Source organism: Alexandromys fortis, unplaced genomic scaffold (genome assembly GCF_014885135.2).
Source record: "Alexandromys fortis isolate MF-2015 unplaced genomic scaffold, M_Fortis_MF-2015_v1.1 scaffold_102, whole genome shotgun sequence".
In the NCBI taxonomy this organism is placed as follows: Eukaryota; Metazoa; Chordata; class Mammalia; order Rodentia; family Cricetidae; genus Alexandromys; species Alexandromys fortis.
This window is the reverse complement of record NW_026067984.1, coordinates 6,477,630-6,500,619: the sequence shown is the minus strand read 5'-3', so window position 1 is coordinate 6,500,619 and position 22,990 is coordinate 6,477,630. Positions and strand designations below refer to the sequence as shown.

General features: G+C 42.4%; 1 protein-coding gene across 4 annotated transcripts in view; it reads left to right on the top strand.

Annotated features, from left to right (window-relative positions):
* The window catches only part of Dclk2 (doublecortin like kinase 2), a 115,076-nt gene that overhangs the window by 59,258 nt on the left and 32,828 nt on the right, over window positions 1-22,990 (top strand). For all 4 annotated transcript variants that reach the window (XR_007594734.1, XR_007594735.1, XM_050158815.1 and 1 more), the window contains exons 3-5: window positions 7,260-7,362; window positions 10,028-10,129; window positions 16,073-16,167. Coding sequence is in view for 2 of the 4 variants with exons in the window: in XM_050158815.1 (XP_050014772.1) it covers window positions 7,260-7,362; window positions 10,028-10,129; window positions 16,073-16,167 (300 nt within the window). In the remaining 2 variants the exon portion in view is untranslated. The remainder of the gene's footprint in view (window positions 1-7,259; window positions 7,363-10,027; window positions 10,130-16,072; window positions 16,168-22,990) is intronic.

The following is a 22,990-nucleotide window of genomic DNA, read 5'->3' as shown; positions in this document are numbered from 1 at the left end:
TGAAATAAAAAAACGGCTCAGGTGACTCTAAGGTTCACCCCTTATGTCAGAACTCTTACTCTGAGTTTTCTTGATATATAAAAGCTGGTTTTCTCAATATTTACAAAACAGAAAAATCAAATAGTACAGTATTGTTTGGGAGATCAAGATGAAATGCAATTCTCCTTTGTTGTTTTATATACCTGCAACACTTTTAAAGAAGACTGTGAGTGAATGCCAGCATAGTTACAGTAAAAGGCCATGCAATCTATGATTTCAGTTTCAACATATAAATTGTTATTGGTCTTCCTTTTGAGATTTTTTAAATCATTTTTGTAAGTAAGGTGAAATAATTGTCTCTAAAATGTAAGGTACTCTTAAATAGAAAATCCTATAGCAGACCTCTGATATTGAAAGCATTTGATTTCAGTAACTGCCTCCCCCATTCCCACCCCCCCCACAGCTAAAACAGAGGAAGACCCATGAAAGTTCTGATGTGTATCCACCACCCTATTATTTCTCCTATAAAATGTCTTTGTTCTCCCAGCAAGGCATTTGAAGGGGCTAAGATTTTCACCCTTTCTCTGAGACCCGAAGATGTTTCCTTTGCATTCATACCAGGTGTTGGGATATTTCTGTAAGTGTGCTTCTGAGATACCTCAGGAGGCCCTCCTTTATGGGAACTCTGAGTTTATGCGAGAGTCAAGTATCCGGCAGACTTGCACATTGTGTCTCTTTATCCCCATAGTGATGAAAGGGTTAATCCTTCAGAGCACTTCTGTAATGCAAGATTGGCTTCTAGGGAGCATCTTAAGATGTCTAGGACCAATTTGATTAACCAGTCTTTTCTGAACTCACCCTTTCATAATGGAGTTACAGGCTTTGACTGGCCTGTCCTGGTATAGAAAACATCGTCAGCTGGTGCCAACCTGCATGCTGATGGGTTAAGAGGAATTACAGCAAGATTATGAGACAGCTGTGAGAAGGGAGTAGGAACTCAAGCCATTCCAGTCCTGATTCACTGCGCAGAAATCTGTTGAGCTGTGTGAGGTGACGGAGCTGTGAGGGACAGGAGACAACCTGATTATGTGGTGTTCAGTCTACTGTGAGATCCACAGACGAGCCAGGCAGTTACCTAGGTAACAACACCTGTGTGGTAATTACAAAGCATGACAGGGGGCAGGGGACTTGGAGGCCCCTGGGGACACTAAGAGGACTCACGAAACTGAGACTTGAACAGAAGAAAGCATGACATTTGAACTTTAGTATTTTTTTCTTTCCTGTCAGAAAAGCTCACTGATTTGGTAGCGGTCCCCTAAAATATATGTAAACTTTTTTTAGAAGATAAATTATTCGACTTTGGGGTTTTAGAGCAGGAAAAGAGCCTAGAGAGATCTGGCCTGCTTCTTCAGCTGCCCCTCTCAACTCTGAGAAGGACAAGAAGTAGGAGAGTCCCGGAGTGAGGGCCAGCAGGCCAGTGTGCTGGCCTTCTCTGCATTACTACACCAAAGTACCTAAAACAATTTATGAGAAGAGATTTTATTGGCTCATAGTCTTAGAGATTTCAGCCGTGAGGGTTGGGCCTGAGGTGAGGAAGCGCATCACGACAGAAGCTCTTTACAGCAAAACCACTCATTTCATGAATCCCACAGTCTTTGAGGGCCTTTCCCTGCCACCTGAAGACTTCCCATGAGAAGGCCCGCCTCCTGATGGTTCCATGGCATCATAATAACTCTAATAATTCTACAAGCCTTTAGCACGTGATGCTTTGGGGAGGCATTCATAGCATTTAGGGATTGGGACGCAACACAGCCTCCTTGGGTTCAGAACATGAGTGCTTCATGAAACCTCTGTGCCTTTTTTTTTTTTTTTTTGATAAAAAGTTTACCACATTTGGAACACCAGATAGTCCTTTCATCAGACCTTATGCCTTCCACGTTTGCATTCTCTTCAACATAGATGAAGAAGGGAAGAGAAAGGGGAGGGCTGTGGTAAACCGTTAGGAACAAGAATTGAAATTTCAGCTGCTCCTCGTTCACCTTGATTTAACTTATTTGTCTACTGCAGGATAGAAAAATTGACTATTGTAAGTCTGTAAATGCCCTCTCGGTGTGTTTAGGCAGGCTCCTATCATATACTGTATTCTTTGGTTTTATTTGTCTCCATTATATCCTACTGACAGCTTTAGTTTTTGCACCTTGGTAGTAATATTACATACCCCCATCATATTTGCACCTTGGTAGTAATATCATATGCCTTCATCGTATTTGTAGTAATATTACACACTGCCCCCCATATTTGTAGCTTTCTTTCACAAGCCACATAACTTTTGCTGTTCCTAAAGAGCTTCTTGGCTTCTTGAAAGAATTAAATTCCTTAAATTAAAGAATTTAGAAGCAAGCTAAGATCTTCTAGCTGGGTAAATTTTTCTTCCCACTCTTGTTGAATCAATTTTTATTTACAATATTGATATTGTCTGACACAGATTTATAATGTGTATCATACCTCAATGTGTAAATCTCAGTTTTTAAAGAGAAATGAAAATTAGAAAAAAATCCCTCAGAATTCAAGTATATTGTAAAGTGTCTAAGTAGCACTTGATTGACCAAATATGGAAGTATGAGAAATATGTAAAGTCACGTTATAACATGCCGTTTTTCTGTGTGTGCGCATGCATGCACATGCATGGATGTTTGTATGTGGGTAGATGGGGTGCATTGGTGGCAGTGGGCTCAGTGCTCAGGTCTGTTCCTTGGACAGTCTGTGTTTATCCCATTCTCCATGGGCTTGTACCTGTGCTGAAACAGCACTGAAGGAAGCTGGAACTCGTGGCCTTCCATGAATACGGGCTTTTATCCATTTTCAACTATACCCTCACCTTGCCCCTCTGTTTTATTTCTATGCATTCTGGTTTACAGTTTAAACAGAGTAATGATAACCTAGCATAGTAGTCCGAGTCTACTTTGTGAAAAAATGTGAACAGAGGCCTGTACTCTAAAGGAACAGTGTTAGGGAAAGGAATCCCTATGCCTTCTTTCTTGTCATCAGTGCTGTCTGTGGGTTTTGCTTTGTTGTTCTTCCTTTCAGGTTTAATAGGAAGTGTTGCTCCATCCCAGGCTTCACTGGCCTGACCTATAGCATGGCTTCCGAATTCCTGCAACCCCTGTAGAAACGACCTGTCCAGCTCCTACCTCTCAGTGTCTGAACCTCAGGAAAACATTCCAGAAGAGGTTTTGTTCTTGTGTCTAGTTTATTTTTATCATCTGTGTTCTTAGCACCCTTTTCTTCCATTTCTAGGGAGATATAAGCCCTTGAAATGCTAATTCTATCACAAAAGGTGGGAAAAAGAGGGTTTGATTGTTCTAAAATGCCCTACAGGCTGAAGCATCTTTCTAGTTTCACAATTGAGAATCTCTCCTGTTCAGGCTTCCCGTTCCCCAGTGACTTCAGTGTTGCCTTGCAGGCATTCGTTAGGTCTCCTCCCCAGCAGCCCAGATCTCAGGCTTCTGGCTCCCACAACTGCCACATCTCCAGGCTTGTTTCCTCCCTCGCTGAGAATACCGAAGCCTTTAGGAAACCTCTGCCCCCAGAGGTAAAGCAGACTAACGAGAATAAAGGAAAATCACCTACCATCTGTTAGATGTCTGCCAGCTGCCCATGCCCTCTCACTCTTCACTGTAAAAGACCTACATGGTGTTGCCCAAAGCCCACTGATTCCGTTCTCTCTCATAAACAAAGCAGCCCTGTGTTTTTTTTTTTTATTTCCCATAGCCTAATGGGTCTTTACAACAATACAACTAGTAATGTGCGGTTGTTTTTCTCATCTTGGAAGAACAAACAGTCTCTTGACCCTTGATCTAGACTCTCCCCCACTCTTACTCTGACCCACCTTTAAGTCAGAACTCTTGGGACAAGTTGTCACCCTGCCTGTCCTTCCCACCCCCTTAAACCCTCCACAGCCAGACCTTTACACCATACACCAAAATTCCCTTTGTCAAGATTCGAATGATAATCATGTTGCTAACCTGAGTTGTCATTTTTTTTTCTTTTTATTTTTTAATTGTTATTTATGTACACAGGTGTTTTGTCTGCATGGATTCTATGCAGCTGCCCTCAGAGCCCTTGAGTTATCCACGTGGATACTGGACATTGAACCCAGGGCCTCTGGAAGAACAGCCGATGTTTTTAGCCATTGAGTCATCTCTCCAGTCCCCAGCTGTTAATTTTTAATCTTCGTCTTATTTGGCCTGTCAGTAACTGACACTAAGGCCCCTTGAAACACTTTCTTGACGTGGTTCATTGTAGACATCTTGATTTTTTTTTCTGCTTTTGTAACTTCCCTCTGAACTTGGCTTGTTGCTAAGCTTTGGGGGTCAACTTTGACCTCTTTCTTGTGCATGGACTACTGGACTTGAGCAAGAGTTTAGAGGCTAAGACCATCTGTACTGGTATATCCAGCATTCACCCTTGCACTTGGACCTCTCTCCTGAAGTTTGGATTTGTTCACACTCTACTTTCTCCTCACCACCTATACTTGACTGTTCAGTAGGCATTTCACGGTTACTATTCCAGATCTGAATTTTGCATCATTCTGTCTATCACTAAACTCATTTTGCCCTTTTTACTGTTGGAGCCAATGGAAGCTGTACAATTTCTGTTACACAAGTCAAAAGCCTTAACTTTTCTTCATCTCGCCTTTCTTGGACCCTTCTTTCTGCCTCACTCCCTTTGAATAGATTATCCTCATCTCTTGCTCTGATGATAGTCTCCAGCTCACCATACTTTATACGTAGCCTTTTACAATCCAGTCTTTTTGTTTCTTTTCTGATTGATGTATAATGTACATTTTAAATCGGGTTCATCCAGAGAAGCTGTTCTTGTCTGATACTCAGCTCCAATAGGAATAGTCTCACACAATGCTTCAATTAATCATAAAACCTGTTAAACATTCAACAGTGCCATAGTCTCTCCTGAGTTCCTGAGATAATGGATAGGACAAATCCTTGGTCACTTGTTGGTCAGAAAAGCCTCCGAGGTGCTGGAGAGATGGCTAGGAGGTCAAGAGTTGTTGTGGCTCTTGTAGAGGAACTGGGTTTTACTCCCAGCACCTGTGTCAAGTGGCTCATAACTACATGAAACTCCAGCTCTGTAGGATGAGACATCCTCTTCTGGCTTCTGCAGGCACACTCAAGTGCACATACCCCTCCCTACACAGATATATGCATATATACAAATAATAAAAGGCCTGGGGTACCGCATGAGAAAACTAGTGATGAAAACCAACCCTGAGGCAGAAATACTGAATGTTCATCAGCTGGTGTGCAGAGAAAAAAAGTGGTGCTTCTGTACAAGACAGTGTTACACAACCATAGAAAACAATTAAGTACTCAGAACCTTAAATAAGCCAAATGAAAGGCCGATCACGAAGTACCTTATACTGTGTGATTCAATGTATATGAACTATCTAGAAGGCACTAGAGAGATGGCTCAGTGTTTAAGAGCTCAGCTGCTCTTCCAGAAGACACAGGTTCAAGTCCCAGCACTCATATAGCAACTCACAGCCACCTGTAACTCTAGTTCCAGGGAATATGACACTCTCTTCTGGCCCCTGTGGACATCCGGCATGCATGTGATACACAGACATATGCAGGCAAAACACACATACATATAAAATAAAAATAAAACACAGTTTTAAAAAATAGCTGTGCTCCAGAGAACCAAAGGCAAAAGGCAGAGAGTGTAGGTGCCTTATATCTTTGGGTGTTAATGTAGGTAATGGAAGAGGCCATGGGGAGTGACTGCTAATGGGCTCAAGACTTCTCTTCTGGTTGTGGTGATGGCTGTACAATTCTGAATGCATTAAATGGTGCTGAATTGTGTACTTGAATGGATGACTGTATAGTATTTGTGCTGGTTATGTTTCGCTACTGTGAAACAAGCTGGAGTCATCTGAGAAGAGGGAACCGCAAGTGAGAAAATGCCTTCATTGCCAGGCGGTGGTGGCGCACGCCTTTAATCCCAGCACTTGGGAGGCAGAGGCAGGCGGATCTCTGAGTTCGAGGCCAGCCTGGTCTACAGGACAGGGTCCAAAGCTACAGAGAAACCCTGTCTTGAAAAACTAAGAGAAAAAAAAATGCCTTCATCAGATTGACCTGTAGGCAACCCTGTGGGCTGTTTTCCTGATTGATGATTGGTGTGGCAGGGCCTGGTGATCCTGGGTTGTATAAGACCGCAGGCTGAACAAGCCAGTAAGCCACACTCTTCCAAGATTCTGCTTCAGTTCCTGCTGACTTCCCTTTATACAGACTATATCTGTAAGGTGAAACAAACCTTTCTCTCTCTGAGTTGGTTTTGGAGAGTGTATTTTCACAGCAATGGAAACCTAACTAGGACACTATATGACTCATATATTAATAACAGAAAACCAAAACAAACCACAATTACTATGCTGGAGGGAACACAGTGCCATGGCTGAGAAGTGAGCAGAGGATATGTCAGAGACAAGGCGGAAAGGTCAGGTGAAATGGCACTAGTTTCTAACGAGGGTGGTAAATGATGTGGTTGCCCTGGCATTGTGATAGCAGTGACTGAAGCTAGGGGATATGGGAAGAGTGGAGGTCAGATGGCCAGTGTCAGGACAGTGGTGGAGCCCACGCAGGGAAGACGACGCGTGTGAACCATGTAGGAGCTGAAATACTTGAGAGCCTTTGAGTAGTGAGACCTGCTGTGGGGAGCAGAGCCAAGCACGAGGCCATGACTCCCAGGAGCATTGTGTAGATAAAGGAGTCTGTACCATTACCACCTGAAGTGGCCCACAGAGGCAAGGTTAGCAGGAGAGAAAGGTGATGGATGCTTTTAAAGCGTTGGTCTGAGCATGTTGAAGTTAAATACAGAAGCTGGGTCTTGCTTCATAGTTGGAAGAAATGGGCGGTATCCAAGCTTCCTCCACTGATGTGTCTGCACCACTAGCCTTCTGGTGTTGCAAAGCAGCATAAGATTTTATCACTTAATTACTAATGGGGAACCTTGGCTTTTGTCAATCCAGCTTTGCCACATCTGCCAAGGAATCATTTGCTTAACAGGTGTACTGGGGTCAGAAGGAACCCTTCATTCTGTTGTGCTGAAGTCAGGGAGCATGGGAACCTGCTTTGTGCAATGAAATTCTGGAAAACGCACACCGAAGTGAGCAGGTTCCATTGCAGTGCTGTGGGTGAATTTAACTTTCCTGACTTTTACTGCACTCTAATATTTCTGATTTCTTGAATTCTTTTTTTTTACAGGTTACTTGTCTGCAAGACTTTTTTGGTGATGATGATGTTTTTATTGCATGTGGACCTGAAAAATATCGTTATGCCCAAGATGACTTTGTCCTGGATCATAGCGGTGAGGCAATTCATTGACCGTCTCTGTAGCTCCTGAAAAGGCTCGGGCTTTAGTGACAAAGATGTTGAGGACATAGGAATACTGGAGAAAGATGACCCAGTATGGTGGTGCTCATCTGTCATTCCACCTCCTGAGGCCGGAGGATCACATGACTCTAGGAAACTCTCTAGGCCAGCCTTGGCAACATAGTGAGACCTTCTCTCTGAAACATATGTTGAGGGATAATTAATAAATTGTCCGTGGCAATTATCTGAGATTTCTTTTTACATCAATTTTGTGTACAGCTTTTTTTAAAAAAATGAATTGTTTATATATTTATAAAGATAACATCTCTTGGGTGTGATGAAAATGCCTGTTTATTGGCTAATCTATTAATACAGTTTTTAACTATTATTTCATTGATTTCAAGTGATACTGGTATAGTAAATGGTTATTAATGGAAAAGGTAGCCGAAGATAATTTAGTCCTGGCTCTGCATCCTTCTAACTCTTACAGCAAATGAAGTTAAGTCAGTCTTGTAGAATGGTCACTGTAGGTGGGACTAACCATAGCAATAACAGTAAAACATGTTTAATTGCTTACCACACGTGCGTAGGTAGGACAACTGTTGCTTTATGTGTAGTAAGTTTATCAGAGCTAGTTGGATCATTTGCTTTTTGTTGTTGATAATGGCTCTTGATAGCCTCTAAACATGGGGTGGGGAGAGAACACTATTGATTTCCCCCTTCTCAATTTCTAGTTATTTCACCTTCTTTAAAAATGGGAGTGATAATGGATGTTTTATAAGATTTTGTGACGGTCAAGCGAATGAATATACATCTATAGCTAAGGATCCATGTATGTCTTTCTATTTTTGTTATTGTCCGTATTGTAGCACCATCATTACATAGTGAAGTGTTTACAGTGAGAGCAAATCTCAAATCGAATTCTACCACAAATACACTCATCAGGCACAAAGGTTTTTTGTTTTGTTTTAAACATCAATCAATTGTGTTATCTTAAGAGCTCCATCTTAGACTTCTGAAAGTATCACACAAAGGAAACAAATATGAAAACCTACTCCCCTATCCCCCCCCCCCAAGCAAAAAGGAAGGAATGGAAGAAGGCCTGGTGTGGTGGTGGAGAATTTTAGTTCTAACACTTAGGAGGTAGATACAAGCCAAACTTTGTGAGTTGAGTTGAGGCCAGCATGGTTCACATAATGAGTTCTCGGGCAGCTAAGGCTACGTCTTTAAAAACAAAGCATTCAGAATGCAGGGAATTCTGCTAACCTAATTTTGATCAAGTCATAATTTCCCCCTAATTCTTAAAGCTGGATATGGTTCTGAAGTTCCTGGATATTGGGGTCTGTTTGGGGGTATCTGCTCATCAGAGCGGCAGTGTCTCTACAATGTTTTAACAACCTCCACAACACACTTTTGAGACACAATGGAACATAATCTACATTGCTAATGGCTTAGCAGAAACTGGAACTGCCCCGTTTATATTAGCTTTGATTAGAGCCTTTCAGATGTTAACTAGGCTCCCCTGGTGATTATTCCCCTGATTTGTACTTCACTTGTTAATTTGCCACCCTTAGGGGCTAGATTAAAACTAACTCTCATTTTAATCTTTTTGCATAAATTGAAGTATTTTGAAGTAAATGAAGAAAACAATATGTTTTCTGATTTATCCCTTTTAACAAGCCTATGAAGCATATTTTATTCTTACACTAATATGTTAGGGAGAAATAGTGAGGCTTTGAACATAAGCAGGGTCTTCCTTCTAGCTGGCAAGTGTCAAGCCATGACTCATCCCCAGTCTGCCTGACTGCAGAAACCCGTGGTCTTAATTACTCAAATCTGAAGTGAGGCTCGCAGCTGTAATTTGTTCTGTTCTCCAAATGCTGTCTTATTTGGTGGCTTATGGAAAGGTCAGTGTTATTTGTTTAAAGCTATTTTTCTCATTTTTGCTCTTCCATGCTTTGGAGAGATGGATAGCTAGATAGTAAAGAGACCATAAGTTAGTTTTTGTCCTTTTAAAGTAAGGACTTGAAAAGGACGTTAAATTGCGGTCTATGCTGCCTGTGAAAAAGCTGCAAGCTGCACGCAGATAAACGTGTGGTTTAACTGTGAATGATTCTATACATTCACTTAGGACAGTAGAGTTCCTGTGCTCATTAAGAACTTAGTCCAAACAATGACATGTCACAGATGTGTGGTCTAACTGGAGAGGTAAATATGATACGTACTTTTCGGAACTGCTGCTCCATACATTGAATTTATGGAGCTCAGGGGCTGGCAGCTCACCAAGTCCACCATTCAATTCACAGCACTAGAAAAATAAAAGGCAGAATGGGAAAGAAAATGTCAGGTAATAACCACGGGGCTGGAGAGATGCCTTGGTAAGGTGTTCAGTGTGTAAGTGCCCCCCAGTCCACAGAATCCCTGAGGTCAGTGACAGCTTATCTCAATGTGGTGGAGAGTGATGAGGAAGGTGGCTGCTTGGCTGGCTTGACTTCTTGCATTCCTGTGATTGCACATGTGCACACACACACACACACACACACACACACACACACACACACACACACACAGTTTCAGGTAGCTAACCATAGCGCATGTGGTATGCCTTTGGTCATTGCTGAAATCTGCTTTACCTACACATGCACTTTTGTTCTTTACAGAATGCCGCGTCCTGAAGTCATCTTATTCTCGAGTCTCAGCTGCTAAGTATTCTGGATCCAAAAGCCCAGGGCCCTCTCGCCGCAGCAAGTCACCAGCTTCAGGTAGTAACAGAAAAACTTAGAAGGGGGTGCTGTCTTTGGTTTTCCCACATTTTTATGAACTTAACAGCCTTTACCAGCTTGTGTGCAACCATGTTCTAGAACAATAATAGTAAGATTTTTTTTTAAACAAAATTAGATCTGTCTTCAAAAGGCAAAAGTCTTTCAAGGAACTCTTGGACTTTGTTCTGACACATTTTCTTGTATATAGCCTCACTGTCCGATCTTCCACTGATGTGTGCATAAATGTATTTCACATTCTGGGCACTGTATACCATATTTTGAATTCTGTGCTTCATAATTGTGGATATTTATCTTCCTAGAATTACTTCTTCTTGGTGCAACACACACAGTTCCATGCAAAAATTTTTCTCCTTGAAAACTTCCATAGTCTTTTTCTTCATCAAACAGTTGTAATAGCAGTAATGGTTATTCTAAGAAAGGATGACTTACTTAAGTTCTATAATTTTCAGATCCAAATCTTAAAAATTTGTCAAAATTTATACTGTTCTGATATTTTTTAACATTAAAAACACTAGTCAAATTATATCCTGGTAAGTTGGTTTGATGAATTATTAGCTATTACAAATAATTTTGCTCATTTAATTTATTGTTAAGGAAATGATTTTAGAGAAAAAACATCTGTTTTTACAGACAGTATTTTTATTACTGCCCAGCCTGCTGCCCTTTGGAGTGAACTAAACTTTTTTTGAAACACAATGATGATTTGACTGGTGAGGCATCGAAAGGTTTGAAATGTCAGACTGGGTCATTCTCTCTGCTGTTCCCACTGCAGCACCCGCCTCACTTCCTCTAGGGCAGGCTGTGTTACTGTCTTTTAGACCTGCTGAATAACCACTGTCCTTACTGTCTCCTCCTGCTCTGTGCATATGCGTGTGTACAGTAAAGAGGGCTGGCCACTCCAGTGCCTATTCTACAGCCAAATCCCCAGGTGAGCCAGGGTCTTACAGCTTTGTCACTCCGCTGGGTTTTTGTTTCTGTCCTTTGCTGCATTTTTGTTTCCTTTGCTCCATTTCCATGAGTGTATCTGGTCTTCTCCTGTGGACATCTGTGCCATGTGCAATGTTTTACAATGCACAGGCCACTTCAGCCTCCCTGCTCAGTACAGAACCATGTAACCTAAGAAGATTCCTAAATGCCTGTCTGTGTAGTCAAAGCACAGTGATCCAGGGGGAGGCAGCCACCTCCAGGATGTCTGTGTTCCAGTGAGCTGTAGAAAGTGTTCCATGACTGAAAAGCTAAAGTTTGTTAGCTGAGGCAGGCGGTGGTGGCATGCACCTCTAATCCCAGCACCCAGGAGGCAGAGACAGGCGGATCTCTGTGAATTCGAGGACAGCCTGGTCTACAGAGTGTGTTCCAGGACACACTGTTACATAGAGAAACCCTGTCTCAAAAAAAACAAAACAAGTTTGTTAGTAATAGAGATACGGAAGTAATTCTAACCTCACACTTTGTTGATCCCTGTGTTAAAGGATTGGGAATCATTAAAATCTAATTTAAAGTACTTATGATGGCCTTTGCCAGAGTAGGATAAGGAAGTGTTTTCTGTGTATAAAAGGAAGCAACCAACACTGCATCTTGTTAGTTGGGAAGCAATTGTTTTCGTACAGTGCTCTACACTCAGACTTTCTACATATGTGACAGTTGACACTGGGTTTTTTAACCAAAGGTATCTCTCTGATATTGAACTTATTTAAATTGTATTGACTCTGTAGTGTCTTAAAAATGGAAAAGCTAATGAAACATAGATGTGTTTGGATATAGTTTTCTGGCTCAGTGATTCTTAGCTTTTGATTTCAGGTGACAGATTTATAGATGTTTGTCATGTCAGGAAAATTATTAAATAAAAGTAGAGAGAGTGGCTCAAGAGTCAGGTGTGATTAACTTTGTTCCCTGAGATCTGAAGGGAAATTTTACTGAACATTTTGTGGCTACATTTGCCTTCAGACCATCTACTATTCTGTAACAAAGCCTAGTGAATACTTAAATGATGTAGGGTTTTTTTAAATTTAAATTTGGATAGTGTCGGCCTCAGACTCCTCAGTGAAAGTTGTGAGACTTGAAAAAACACATCTCAGAAGCAAATGGTCTTTAGGCGAGGACACTGGAGACACGCTTAGCACTTTAGAAAACTGAAAGCCCCTGCCGCTGTTGGCTGTCCACAGTGACTCTAAATTGTGCTGTGTTACCAGTAGTGTTTTCTCTTCACTCTCCAAAGGGCAGAGAGTACTGTTACAACCACACTATCAGAAGTGCTTGTTTGTACAGAGGCTTTCCTGTGCTGGTACCTGTAGTCCAGCTGTTCTGGAGGCTAAGGTTGGGAGAGTTGTGAGCCTGAGCAATGCAACAAGGCTGTCGTTAAACAGCAGCAGCAGCAGCAGCAGCAGCAGCAGCAGCAGCAGCAGCAAAGACTGCAGGGATTAACTGAAATTCAGACAGTAACTTTATAAACATAGTACTGTTCATGCCAATTTTAGGATAGAAAGTGCTGCTTTGAGAGAGGTTTCTGAGTCTACGTAACCTTCCAACAAAACTGTGTAAATAGCTAAGTACTCCGTTAAAATACACAGATAGTAAAGTAGATAATATTTAGTCAGTGTAACTATAATCTGAGTCTTATAAATACTGCTTTTAGAGAACGGAGAGGTGGCTGAGTGGTTAAGAGTGCTCGCTCTGTGGCTGAGGACCAGCCGTGAGATCTAGCACAACCAAGTGTCCTACGGATGCCTGCGTTCCCAGTTCTGATGTCAGGTGGAGGCGTGGTTGCTGGGGCTTGCTGCTTTCCAACATAGCAAAGAAAATACAAATCATGGATACAGGGGGAGTCCCCATCTTGAGGGACTAGGCAGAGAGTGTTGGTGAGGATATTTGATGCCTTTTTCTGGCCTCTGTTGTACAAACTTGTAACCATTCAGTCAGAGTACACACACACACACACACACACACACACACACACACACACACACCACTTTTTTGAAATGCTGGTTTTAGGTTTCTAGTTGTGAATCTTTAAACATAGTTTGTAAAGGTAAAAAATATTCAGAGCCATCAAATGGAAATCCTTCCCGATGAATTTCTTACCTTTTAATTGTAGTGGGGGATAAAGTCACCTGGAAGGAAGTTAGGGGAGGTGGTGGAGGAGTGGGTGTGCTGTGGACATGCTAGCTGGTCACCACACTTCTGCGGATGCAGCCATGAAGAGAACAGATGTCACATGGCACCTTCAGGACCACAATTAGTCTCTGTATAATTTCACAGAAACGCACAAGTAAGGGAAATTAAGGACATTTTATTAGGATTCTTAGAATGCTGTTGAAAACTCACTGGCTCCGAGAGTCAGTGTCTTATAATGGGAGCTCTCTGGGGGAGGATGGACGGGAGGATGGACGTGTAGTTACTGATGTGGGTTAAATCCCTAGCAGTGAGTTTCCTTAGCTAGAGTTTTAGGAAACCTGTCTGCTCCTTAACTGGCCATGCGAGGAACTAATTTTTCTGTTAGTCCCACTCTGCCACCTTCCCAATGCAGCCTCGCTCTCAGTGTGGTGCCAGAAGAAAGCCCACAGTGCTTGTGGAATGTGATTTGGTGACCTGTACAGATCTGTGAGTGGGATGAAGGGTTTTTAAAAAGTGAGTGAAATTGTCTCCACTCCCTGCAAGCTAGGAAGCTATCTGCCCACAAAGATCTATTTTATGTGAATCCCTTGAAAGAGATTGTAGAGACTCCTCAAGAGCAGTTTTCAGGCTTACAGCAAATCTGAGCCAAAGATTCAGGTCTCCTGGATCTCTTTTTTGCACAAACACTCACAGCCTCCCTTATCACCACCTTCATAAAGAAGAGCACAGTTGTTGCATCCAACACTTTATTATCATCCAGAGTTCATGACCTGCAAATCACTCTTGATGGTTGTGCATTCTGTGATTTTGGCAAATTCATGTAACAAATGCCCACCATCAGTGTCATGCAGTGCCTTAAAATCCTTTAGGAAATAAGTAATTGGTCTGCAGAGGTATCTCAGGCAGTAAGATGCCTGTTGTGCAAGCGTGAGGACCTGAGTTCAGATCCCAGTACCCTGTATAAAGGTGGGCAAAGCCATGCATCTATAATCCCAGCACTGGGAGGTGGACACAGATAGGTCTCTGGAGCTCACTTTTCCAGGCAGCCCAGCTGAATTTATGAGTTTATATTCAGTGAGGGATCTTGTCTTGAGAAATAAAGTGGAGGGCTTTGTCCTCCTCACACATGTATTCATACACATGAAGGAAAAATACACATGCACCCCCCACCCACACACTAAAATCTATGTTGATCAAGTGATTTAGAATTAGGAATATTAACTGGGTGGTGACGCATGCCTTTAATCTCAGCACTTGGGAGGCAGAGGCAGGTGGCTCTTAGTGAGTTCGATGCCAGCCTGGTCTACAAAGTAAGCTCCAGGACAGCCAGGACTGTTACCCAGAGAAACCCTGTCTCGAAAAATAAAAACAAACAAACAAAAAAGAATTAGAAAAATTAAAAATGTGGGTTAAAAAATTTTAAATATTGAAGAATATCATATCTACCCATTGTAAAAACACAAAATAATAGACAAAAGTGACTTCATAAACACAGCCATCCCTGCTCACAAATGGTTTACTGTTAATATATGCTCCCCGGTCTACAATCTCGGATCCACTCTGAACTGGCACTGCCTTTTAGTCAACTGTGCAGGATGTCTGCCTTCACATTTGACTTTCTGCACTTAATTCAGGTGATCTAAAATAACACTGCCTGCCTTCTATGTTTGAAAAAAAAAACCGGATTCTGCTTTTCACGAAGATGAGTGGCAGCTTTCATCTGCTTTGGGCAGGAGCTTTTGAGGACTGCTTTTGAAGTGAGAGGGATTACAAGTTCTTTTCAGAGGAGAACAAACCATTAATCCCAGATATTAACCAAAGCTTCCTGAGATCCCCGCAGAAATAGATCAGGATGATGGGGTTGGAAGTGGGTGAAGGATACTGTGGTGGTTGACCAACACCCAGCAGGCTCGTGTCTGTGATCGACCTCCCCTACAAACAGGATTGGCTGTCTGTTCAGCTTTCTACCAAAGAGGTATATGGAGGTGTAGGAGGTAGTACATAGAAAACTACTAGCATTTGCTAAGGAATGTGAAGAAAATGGGAGGATTAGAAATAACTAGCCTATATTAAAAAGTATTTGAATAATTTATCTTTTAATGGCCTTGAGTTAAATAATAGTATAAGAAGAAATAGTTACTTTCACTTTCCATTAAGAATAGTTAAAGGTTAGGGTTTTAGCTCAGTGGCAGAGCATGTGCAAAGCATGTATGGAAAGCTTAGCCCAGTCAGCACCAAAAGCAGAACAGGAGGAAGGAAGGCTCACACACACACACACACACACACACACACACACACACACACCCCCCCCTCACTCACTCACTCAGATACACATGCATACATACCAGATACACACGCATACATACATGCACTAGTGTTATTTGGTTGATTTAAAGTCATTTCTCAGTGACTCACATTGGTACACATCACGATAAAGATGGATAGTGGCAGTTTGTAATGGCTGTCATCACAGACCTTCACCACACGGTAGCCATTTGTCTGTGTTTTCTGGAAGGCAGGTTGTGTGGACAGTGTCTCCCGCTCACACCTGTAATTCCATGATTGTCTTCTATATTTGTTTATATCATTGTTGGGACACTATTATTGCAAATAATTCTAATTTCACGCCTTGTCTGACTTTGTCTGTATTGCAGTAAGATACATTGCTTTTGCTTTGTGCTGATTTGTTATCTGCTTTGGGCTTTAAATGAAGCAAAGCTTCATGGGAGCCTTTTTGTGCATGTGCTTGGTGTTTTCACAATCGAGTTGTTTGGAGTTCTGATGGCCGTCTCTCTGTTGTTTCCTGGCCAGTTAATGGGACTCCCAGCAGCCAGCTTTCTACTCCTAAGTCCACGAAGTCCTCCAGTTCCTCTCCAACCAGCCCAGGAAGTTTCAGAGGATTGAAGGTACGAAGGGAGAGATGTGGCCCATTTTAGTAGTCTGTTGTTTGTGTGGTTTAACAGCTAGATTTGTTTGTGAGCTTGAAAATCCTGCGCTTGAGCCTGTCATCATATCAGCCAGCCTCCTTAGCAACTCTCACAGTGTTCACATTCTGTGAGAATACAAGGTTGTGATGGGTTGAACAAAATGTGGTGGAACTAAGTATTATTCTAGTTACTGTAGAGGATTGCAACAGCAAAGCACTGGACAGCACTCTAATTCATCTCAAAAGACCCTCTGCAATCATGATTTTAATTTCACTAATGTATTTTGACTATATTGAAGTCTGCAACTTGGGAGAAAGATCAGTATAACATTGTAGGTGGACATTTCTATCTCACCAGCAGCTAAAAGTCAGTCTAGACTGTTAACCGCTCTCAAGGGTTCTCTCCTAAGACACACATTTTATTCTAACTGCCTTGGGATCTCTGCTTAAAGGGGCCAGACTGTGGATGTCCTTCTCCAGTCCTACAATATTGCACATGAATGCAGCAGTTATATTCCATAGGGATGCTACAAAAACTATGCATGGCTTTGTGTCTACAAACATTCAGCTGGTTAATAGCTTTATTTCATGTAAGTTTTTCTTCTTTTAGACAAACTGACAATTAAGAATTCAATCATGGTATAAACTGGCATCATCCAATTTAGTACTTCAGGAAAATGCCTTTAAAATTTTAGTATATTTATTTAAAGATTTATTAGTTTATTTTTTAATGTGTATAAATGTTTCCTGTGTGTATGTCTACTTCCAAGAGAACCCAGAAGAGGGTGTCATATCTCCTGGAATTGGAGTTACAAATAGTTTTGAGCTGCCAGGTGGGTGCTGGGAACCAAATCTGGGTTTTAAACAGTTCTCTAAACTGCTGAGCCATCTCTTAAGCCCCTAAAATATTTTTAATTACATCTGTTTAGTGTGTGCTCCTCTGTGTGCGTGAATGTGTGTTTGCGTGCAGAAGTCAGAACACAACATGTAGGGTCAATTGTCTTCTTCTGTGGGGGTTCCAGTGACCAACCTCAGTCATCTGGTGTCAGGCTTCACTTGCTAAATCACCTGATCCCTCCCTCCTTTCCTTTCCCTCCCTCCCTCCCTCCCTCCCTTCCTTTCTTTCTCCCTCCCTCCTTTCCCCACTCCCTCCCTTCCTTCATTTAAGACAGGGTATCATTCTGTAGCCCCAGATTGCCTGGAAGTCACCATGCAAACCTTGAACTTACAGCAATTCTCCTTCAATCTAAACTAACTTATAAGACTAACAGCTGTTTTGATCTTATCAGATATAACTTGCCAAAAGGGAAACTTCCCAAAGTTAGGGTTGGGGAAGAGTTTTATTCTTGTCTTTCCAGAAGAATGAAGGCATCTGAAGACCACTGAACAAATCAGACATTTAAAGAAAAAAAATGAATCATTGAGAGAAAATGTCCCAAGAAAAAGAGTAAATTGGCCTATTGGTACATTTTCAACAGGATAAAATTTCATAAATCTTCCCAAATGTTTGTTTCTGCTGTTCTCTACAGACATATAATGCAAATGGTCTTTTTGTAGTTCTAGTCCAGTTAAAAGTTAAAGCTGGCTTTGGAGTTGGAATGTGGCTTTCTCCTTCTCTAAACCCAAGCATGCTTGCTAAAGGAAAATACAAAATCTCTGTCTCAGGTCAGAAGAGCCACCCGATATGAGGTGGAAGAAAAACAAAAATTAAGGGACTTTCTGTTGCCACTAATCTCATAACTTTGATTTTGACCCTTTAAAACTTTCCTTAAGGTACAAATATCATCTTAAATTTATAAAATTAATGTATATTATATATATTAAACTTTCTGTCATGATATTAATGGTTATAAAGAGTATCAGCTAATTCTAGAAAAAGACTTCATCTAGCTTCCTGTAGATGGTTTTGGATTTGAGTATCTGGTAACTAGGAATTAAGTTTTTATACTCTGGATGTATGTAATAAATTATGGTCCTTTAACCTCTTCAAGATCTGCTGCATATGACATTTAAAATGTTTAAGTTTTCGGCACTGAAGCAAGATTGTGTGTAACAGAGACATTTGAAGTCTCCAAAAGAAGGATTTGGCCTCACAATGATGGATTTGGATTGAGGACTGTTTCAGTGGGGGTACCCATCATGGCCTTGACCTCTTTGGTCATATTCTCCTTCTTCCCACTCTTCATCTGAACTTTGATCAGGAGCTCGTGGGAGCTCACCAACATCAGCCAGACTGGGAAGGAACAAGCGTAGGACCAAACTAGTCCCTCTGAATGTGGGTGATAGTTGCATGGCCGGGGCAGCCTGAGGGGCCACTGGCAATGGCACCGGGATTGATCCCTACTGCATGCACTGGCTTTTTGGGAACCTATTCTCTTTGGATGGATCCCTTGCTCAGCCTAGATACAGTAGGAAGGGCCTTGGACCTTCCCAAAGCAATGTGCCTTTCTCTCTCTGAGGAATGGATAGGGGTGGAGGGGGTAAGTGGATGGAATGGGAGGAGTGGAGGGAGTGGGAACTTGGATTGGTATGTATAATGAAAAGAGATAGTTTGCTTTCTTAAAAAAAAAAAACCAGAAAGTTCAAAAAAAAAAACACAATAATATACATAATCCAGACTCTGTAATTTTCCATCTTTATGTGCCTTTTCTTTTCCTCTATGACTTTTTAATATTTTATTATCTTTACTCCTTTAACCTATGAGTGTCAGTATTATATTTATTGTCTCTTTAAAGACTTTGTTTTATTTTCTTTTTATAACTGTCTATAATCTTTTATTCTCTCTCCATATGTGCATTTTTTAAACACATTATATCTTGTTTAGAGATCTTTTATGTCTGAATCTGTCCTGTTGTGTATCTGAAATCCTTTTCTGACCAGGATCTTTTTTTAAAATGGTAAGCAGTGTGGTCACGGAGGCTGGCTCCACCTCTCTCGGGCTTTCAATATAATATGATGGAGATATGTTTACCGCCAGTTCTGGGACTGCTGGATTGGAGCCGTGCTTACACATCAACTCTGGGAAATACCATACAACACAGACCTTTTTTTGTCAGAGTAAAAGCTAAATCTGCCATGCAGCATGCTGGGCGGTCTGGAAGTGTCTTTGTGTGTGGCAGTGGGAGTTCACAATGCTCTCCTGCCTGTGCCCGCCTAACAGACCTGATCTCGTTGTTTGCCCAGAGTGCTGAGCAACTGGCATGCTCGCTTTCAGCTACTTTCTTCCTAATCCTGGGCCAAAGTGGGTGTCGGGCCACGCCAGTTAGCCCCAATTGTTTGGGTGCCATTATGTAAACAGAGACTGCGCTTTCATTTCCTGGCCACCCAGACCCAAACAATCACACAAAAACTATATTAATTACAATGCTGTTTGGCCAATGGCTCAAGTGTATTTCCAGCTAGCTCTTATATCTTAAATTAACCCATTTCTATTAGTCTGTGTATCGCCATGAACCTGTGACTTACCAGTGAGGTTCTGGCAGCTCCTTGACATCTGCCTGACTCTGCCTTCTTTCTCCTTGCATTCAGTTTGGTTTTCCTGCCTATATATATTCTTTCCTGCCATAGGCCAAAGCAGCCTCTTTATTAACCAGTGCTAATAAAATATATTCACAGCATACAGAGGGCAATCCCATATATTCCCGGAGAATGACACTGAATTAGGTTAGCCAGGTGCTCATAAAATCAGAACCCACAAGGCTACAGTTCTTCCTGCCTTCGTCCAGTTGGGAGCAAGCATACATGCTGACCTACTTCCTGCCTATGTACCTCCCACCTATGTGTGATCAAGCACATCCTTTCCAGTTGGGGCAACCAACCTTGTTTATCTTGGATAAACAGCAGCCCCCAGCATTCCGTGAAGTTACTTGTTCTTGGCAAGCAGGGCTTATAGGTTGACTTGGCCTTCACACAGTTCAGACAGGAGTCTCCTTCACAGCAGGTGTCTGGCTACCTCTCATAATCTTGGCACCAAGAGTTCTTTGCAGTGAGGCTAATTCGTGAAGGTTTACAAGGGTGCTTAGCCTCCTGGTGCTCTCAGGTTTTTTTTTTTTTTCCCCATCCTCTAGTTGTTAAAGAATTCTGCGAATCCCAGTTAAGCCTTGGCAACTAAGACCAAAGTCTTTGATAAGAGGGTTGAGGTAGAACGAGAGAAGCAAGTGTGCAGCCTTGTGGACACCTGAGTCAGCTCTCTCTTGTTTAGAGGCAGACACAGGTTATCCAGTCAGAGTGTCTGGGTTTGGTGTTGGTGTGGCCTGCCACTGCCTATGTGACCTTGGGCAAGTCATATGTTGCTCTTTCCTTTAAAAGGAGGGTTCAGCTGGGCGGTGATGGCAAATGCCTTTAATTCCAGCACTCTGGAAGCAGAGGCAGGCAGATGTCTGTGAGTTCTAGGCCAGCGTGGTCTACAAAGTGAGTTCCAGGACACACTCCAAAAGTTACACAGAGAAACCCTGTCTCAAAAACAAAGCAGAACAAAAAAGGAGGGCTCATAGGTTGGACTGAGGCACCGAGATAGACTCAACACAGAGAAAACACTTAGGACATCTTTGATATTCTTACTCTAACTGTGGGGTCTCTAGGTTCAGACTCACATGAAGGAAATTTCAAATGGAACATGTAAGTGCACAATAGTGTGTAAGAAGGAAGGTAAACTTGGAAGAAGTCAGACTGAGTTTTTCTTTTCCTTTCCTTTATTTTATGTTCTTAGAAATATTCTGGCCAAGAACCCCTAGCTCCAAGAGAGTAAAAATCCTAAGGAACATTCTTAATCCTTAAGGATCCTAAGGAACGTTCTTGGAACCCAGGAAGCTGCAGGCACATGAGGCATAGCCTTGTGGTTCATATAGATTCCAGAGCTCCCATCACCGGCCATGCGCTCTGGGATGGAGTTCAGGCTTCAGAAGGTTTGTTACAAACAGGTCTTAAGTTCTGTAGCTGAGGAAAGGGAGGTTCAGAAAGGGTAGGGAGGCTCACATTTCACTGCTTCCTCCTGCCTATTACTGACTTTACTTCCCAAATCGCCCCTTCTTTGCTTCCATGTCCTTTTCATGTATCCCAACACTTAATGGCTTAACAACAGTAAATACTTATCTCCTCACGGGTTCTTAGGAGTTGGGTTTCAGAGGCAGACTAATTAGGGGTTATGGGCAGACTCTTTCATTGCTAGTTGGTGAGGTACACATCAGGGTAGTCAGGTGAGGCTTGATAGGAATGGGGTATCTACCCATCAGGTGACTTCTTCCTTTGCTGACAGTTGGGTTAGAGGCAGGGCAATAGAAACTGGAAGAGGAGGTTCCACAGGTTAAAGGTAAAGGGCAGCTGGGAAAAGATTGGCAAATTTAGTTTACTGAACTTCCTTCGGCTAAGAGAGCAGGCACACTTCTCTAACAACCCATAAAAGGTCACCTCAGACCTCATCCCAACCCTTTTTTCTTGCCCACGGAGTGCTGAGCCACAGAGAAGATAGGCCATATCTCCAGGCTCCTCTGTGTCTCCCCCTTAATGAGCTGTCTCCTCTCCTGTCATTGACTGTGACTCTGTGTAATTCATTGTAGAGGCTCAAGAACCTGACCTGTGGGCTCAGATCCACACCCCCTGGAGGTCCAGAAGGCCCTGGTTCCTCCCCGATGGACTTCTCCACGGGTTAACTTTATGTCCTCAAATGGTGCCTGCTAACTTTTCCTGGAACCAAGTGACAGGAAAAGGATGCCAGACAGTTCTTGTTTCTTTGACTTAACTTTGGGAGCCAGACCTTATATTTCTACAGTGTCTTAGAAGTCACACAGGTCAGCCAGTTCAGCATGGGAGGAGGAGGGTCCTGGTCATTTTCGGGGTCTAGCTGCCTTAGCAGCAATCCCCCATTTTCTTCTTTCTGCTAGCCATGCCCTTCTTTTCCACTCTGATCTCCCCAACTTCCTGTGCATGTGCCTGCTTGAAGGTCACGACTGTCTCTCTCCTCATCAGTTCTCCTCCGTTCTCTTTCCCAACCTTTTCACCTGTAGTCTGAACCATCCATTCCCTGCCAATCTTTTTTCTTCAGGTCTTGGAACCCCTTCCCCTCTTAATCCTACGTTTCTGGCTTTGTCCTTGACCTCAGCCTGTGATTTCTTTTCTTTGGCAGGGTACTTTGGAGTCCCTTGGATGTAGCTGGCAGCTTTCTTCTGCAGGATTACATGCTCTCCTTAAATCACGGCGTTTGGGGCAGGGGCGCAGATAGGCAATAAAGAGTACTAAATGTGTCATCGACTGCCAGACAGATGAGGAAAGCACCTCCCTGGACTTTAATTCACATCTGTCCAAACTCAAGACTTTTAAGGTAGTTGTAACTTCAGGCTTCAGAGTCAGGGCACACACAGGTTTTAAATGCCTGAGTTTTGATGCAGAGGTCTAAGCCTGGGAGCTCTCTGTGGTGAGTGTTCTTGCTGGTTGAAAGGAGGAAGAACAAAGTCCATGCGGAATATCACCAACATCTTGCGATTATAAACTGTCTGGCATGCTGATGTTTTATCTGATGGTGTCTCCTGGGTCTGCTGGTGGTGAAAGGCGTTCCAGATTTGTGAGGTGTGATGAAAGTGCTGCCTGATTGGCAGAGCTAAAACGTAACTCTCTGACCTCCTGAACTTGGAGCCCTCTTTCTACAGCCGTGAAATGTAAACCCACAGTAGCTGCCGACCTTAGACATCGCTGCTTCTCCCTGGAGCTTTGGCTTTTCTGGTGTATTTAAAACTAAGTTAATAATTTTCAGAATAGGGAAGTGGCCACTCTGAGGTGCTTTTCATTTCCCCAGAAACACTGTGCGGTGA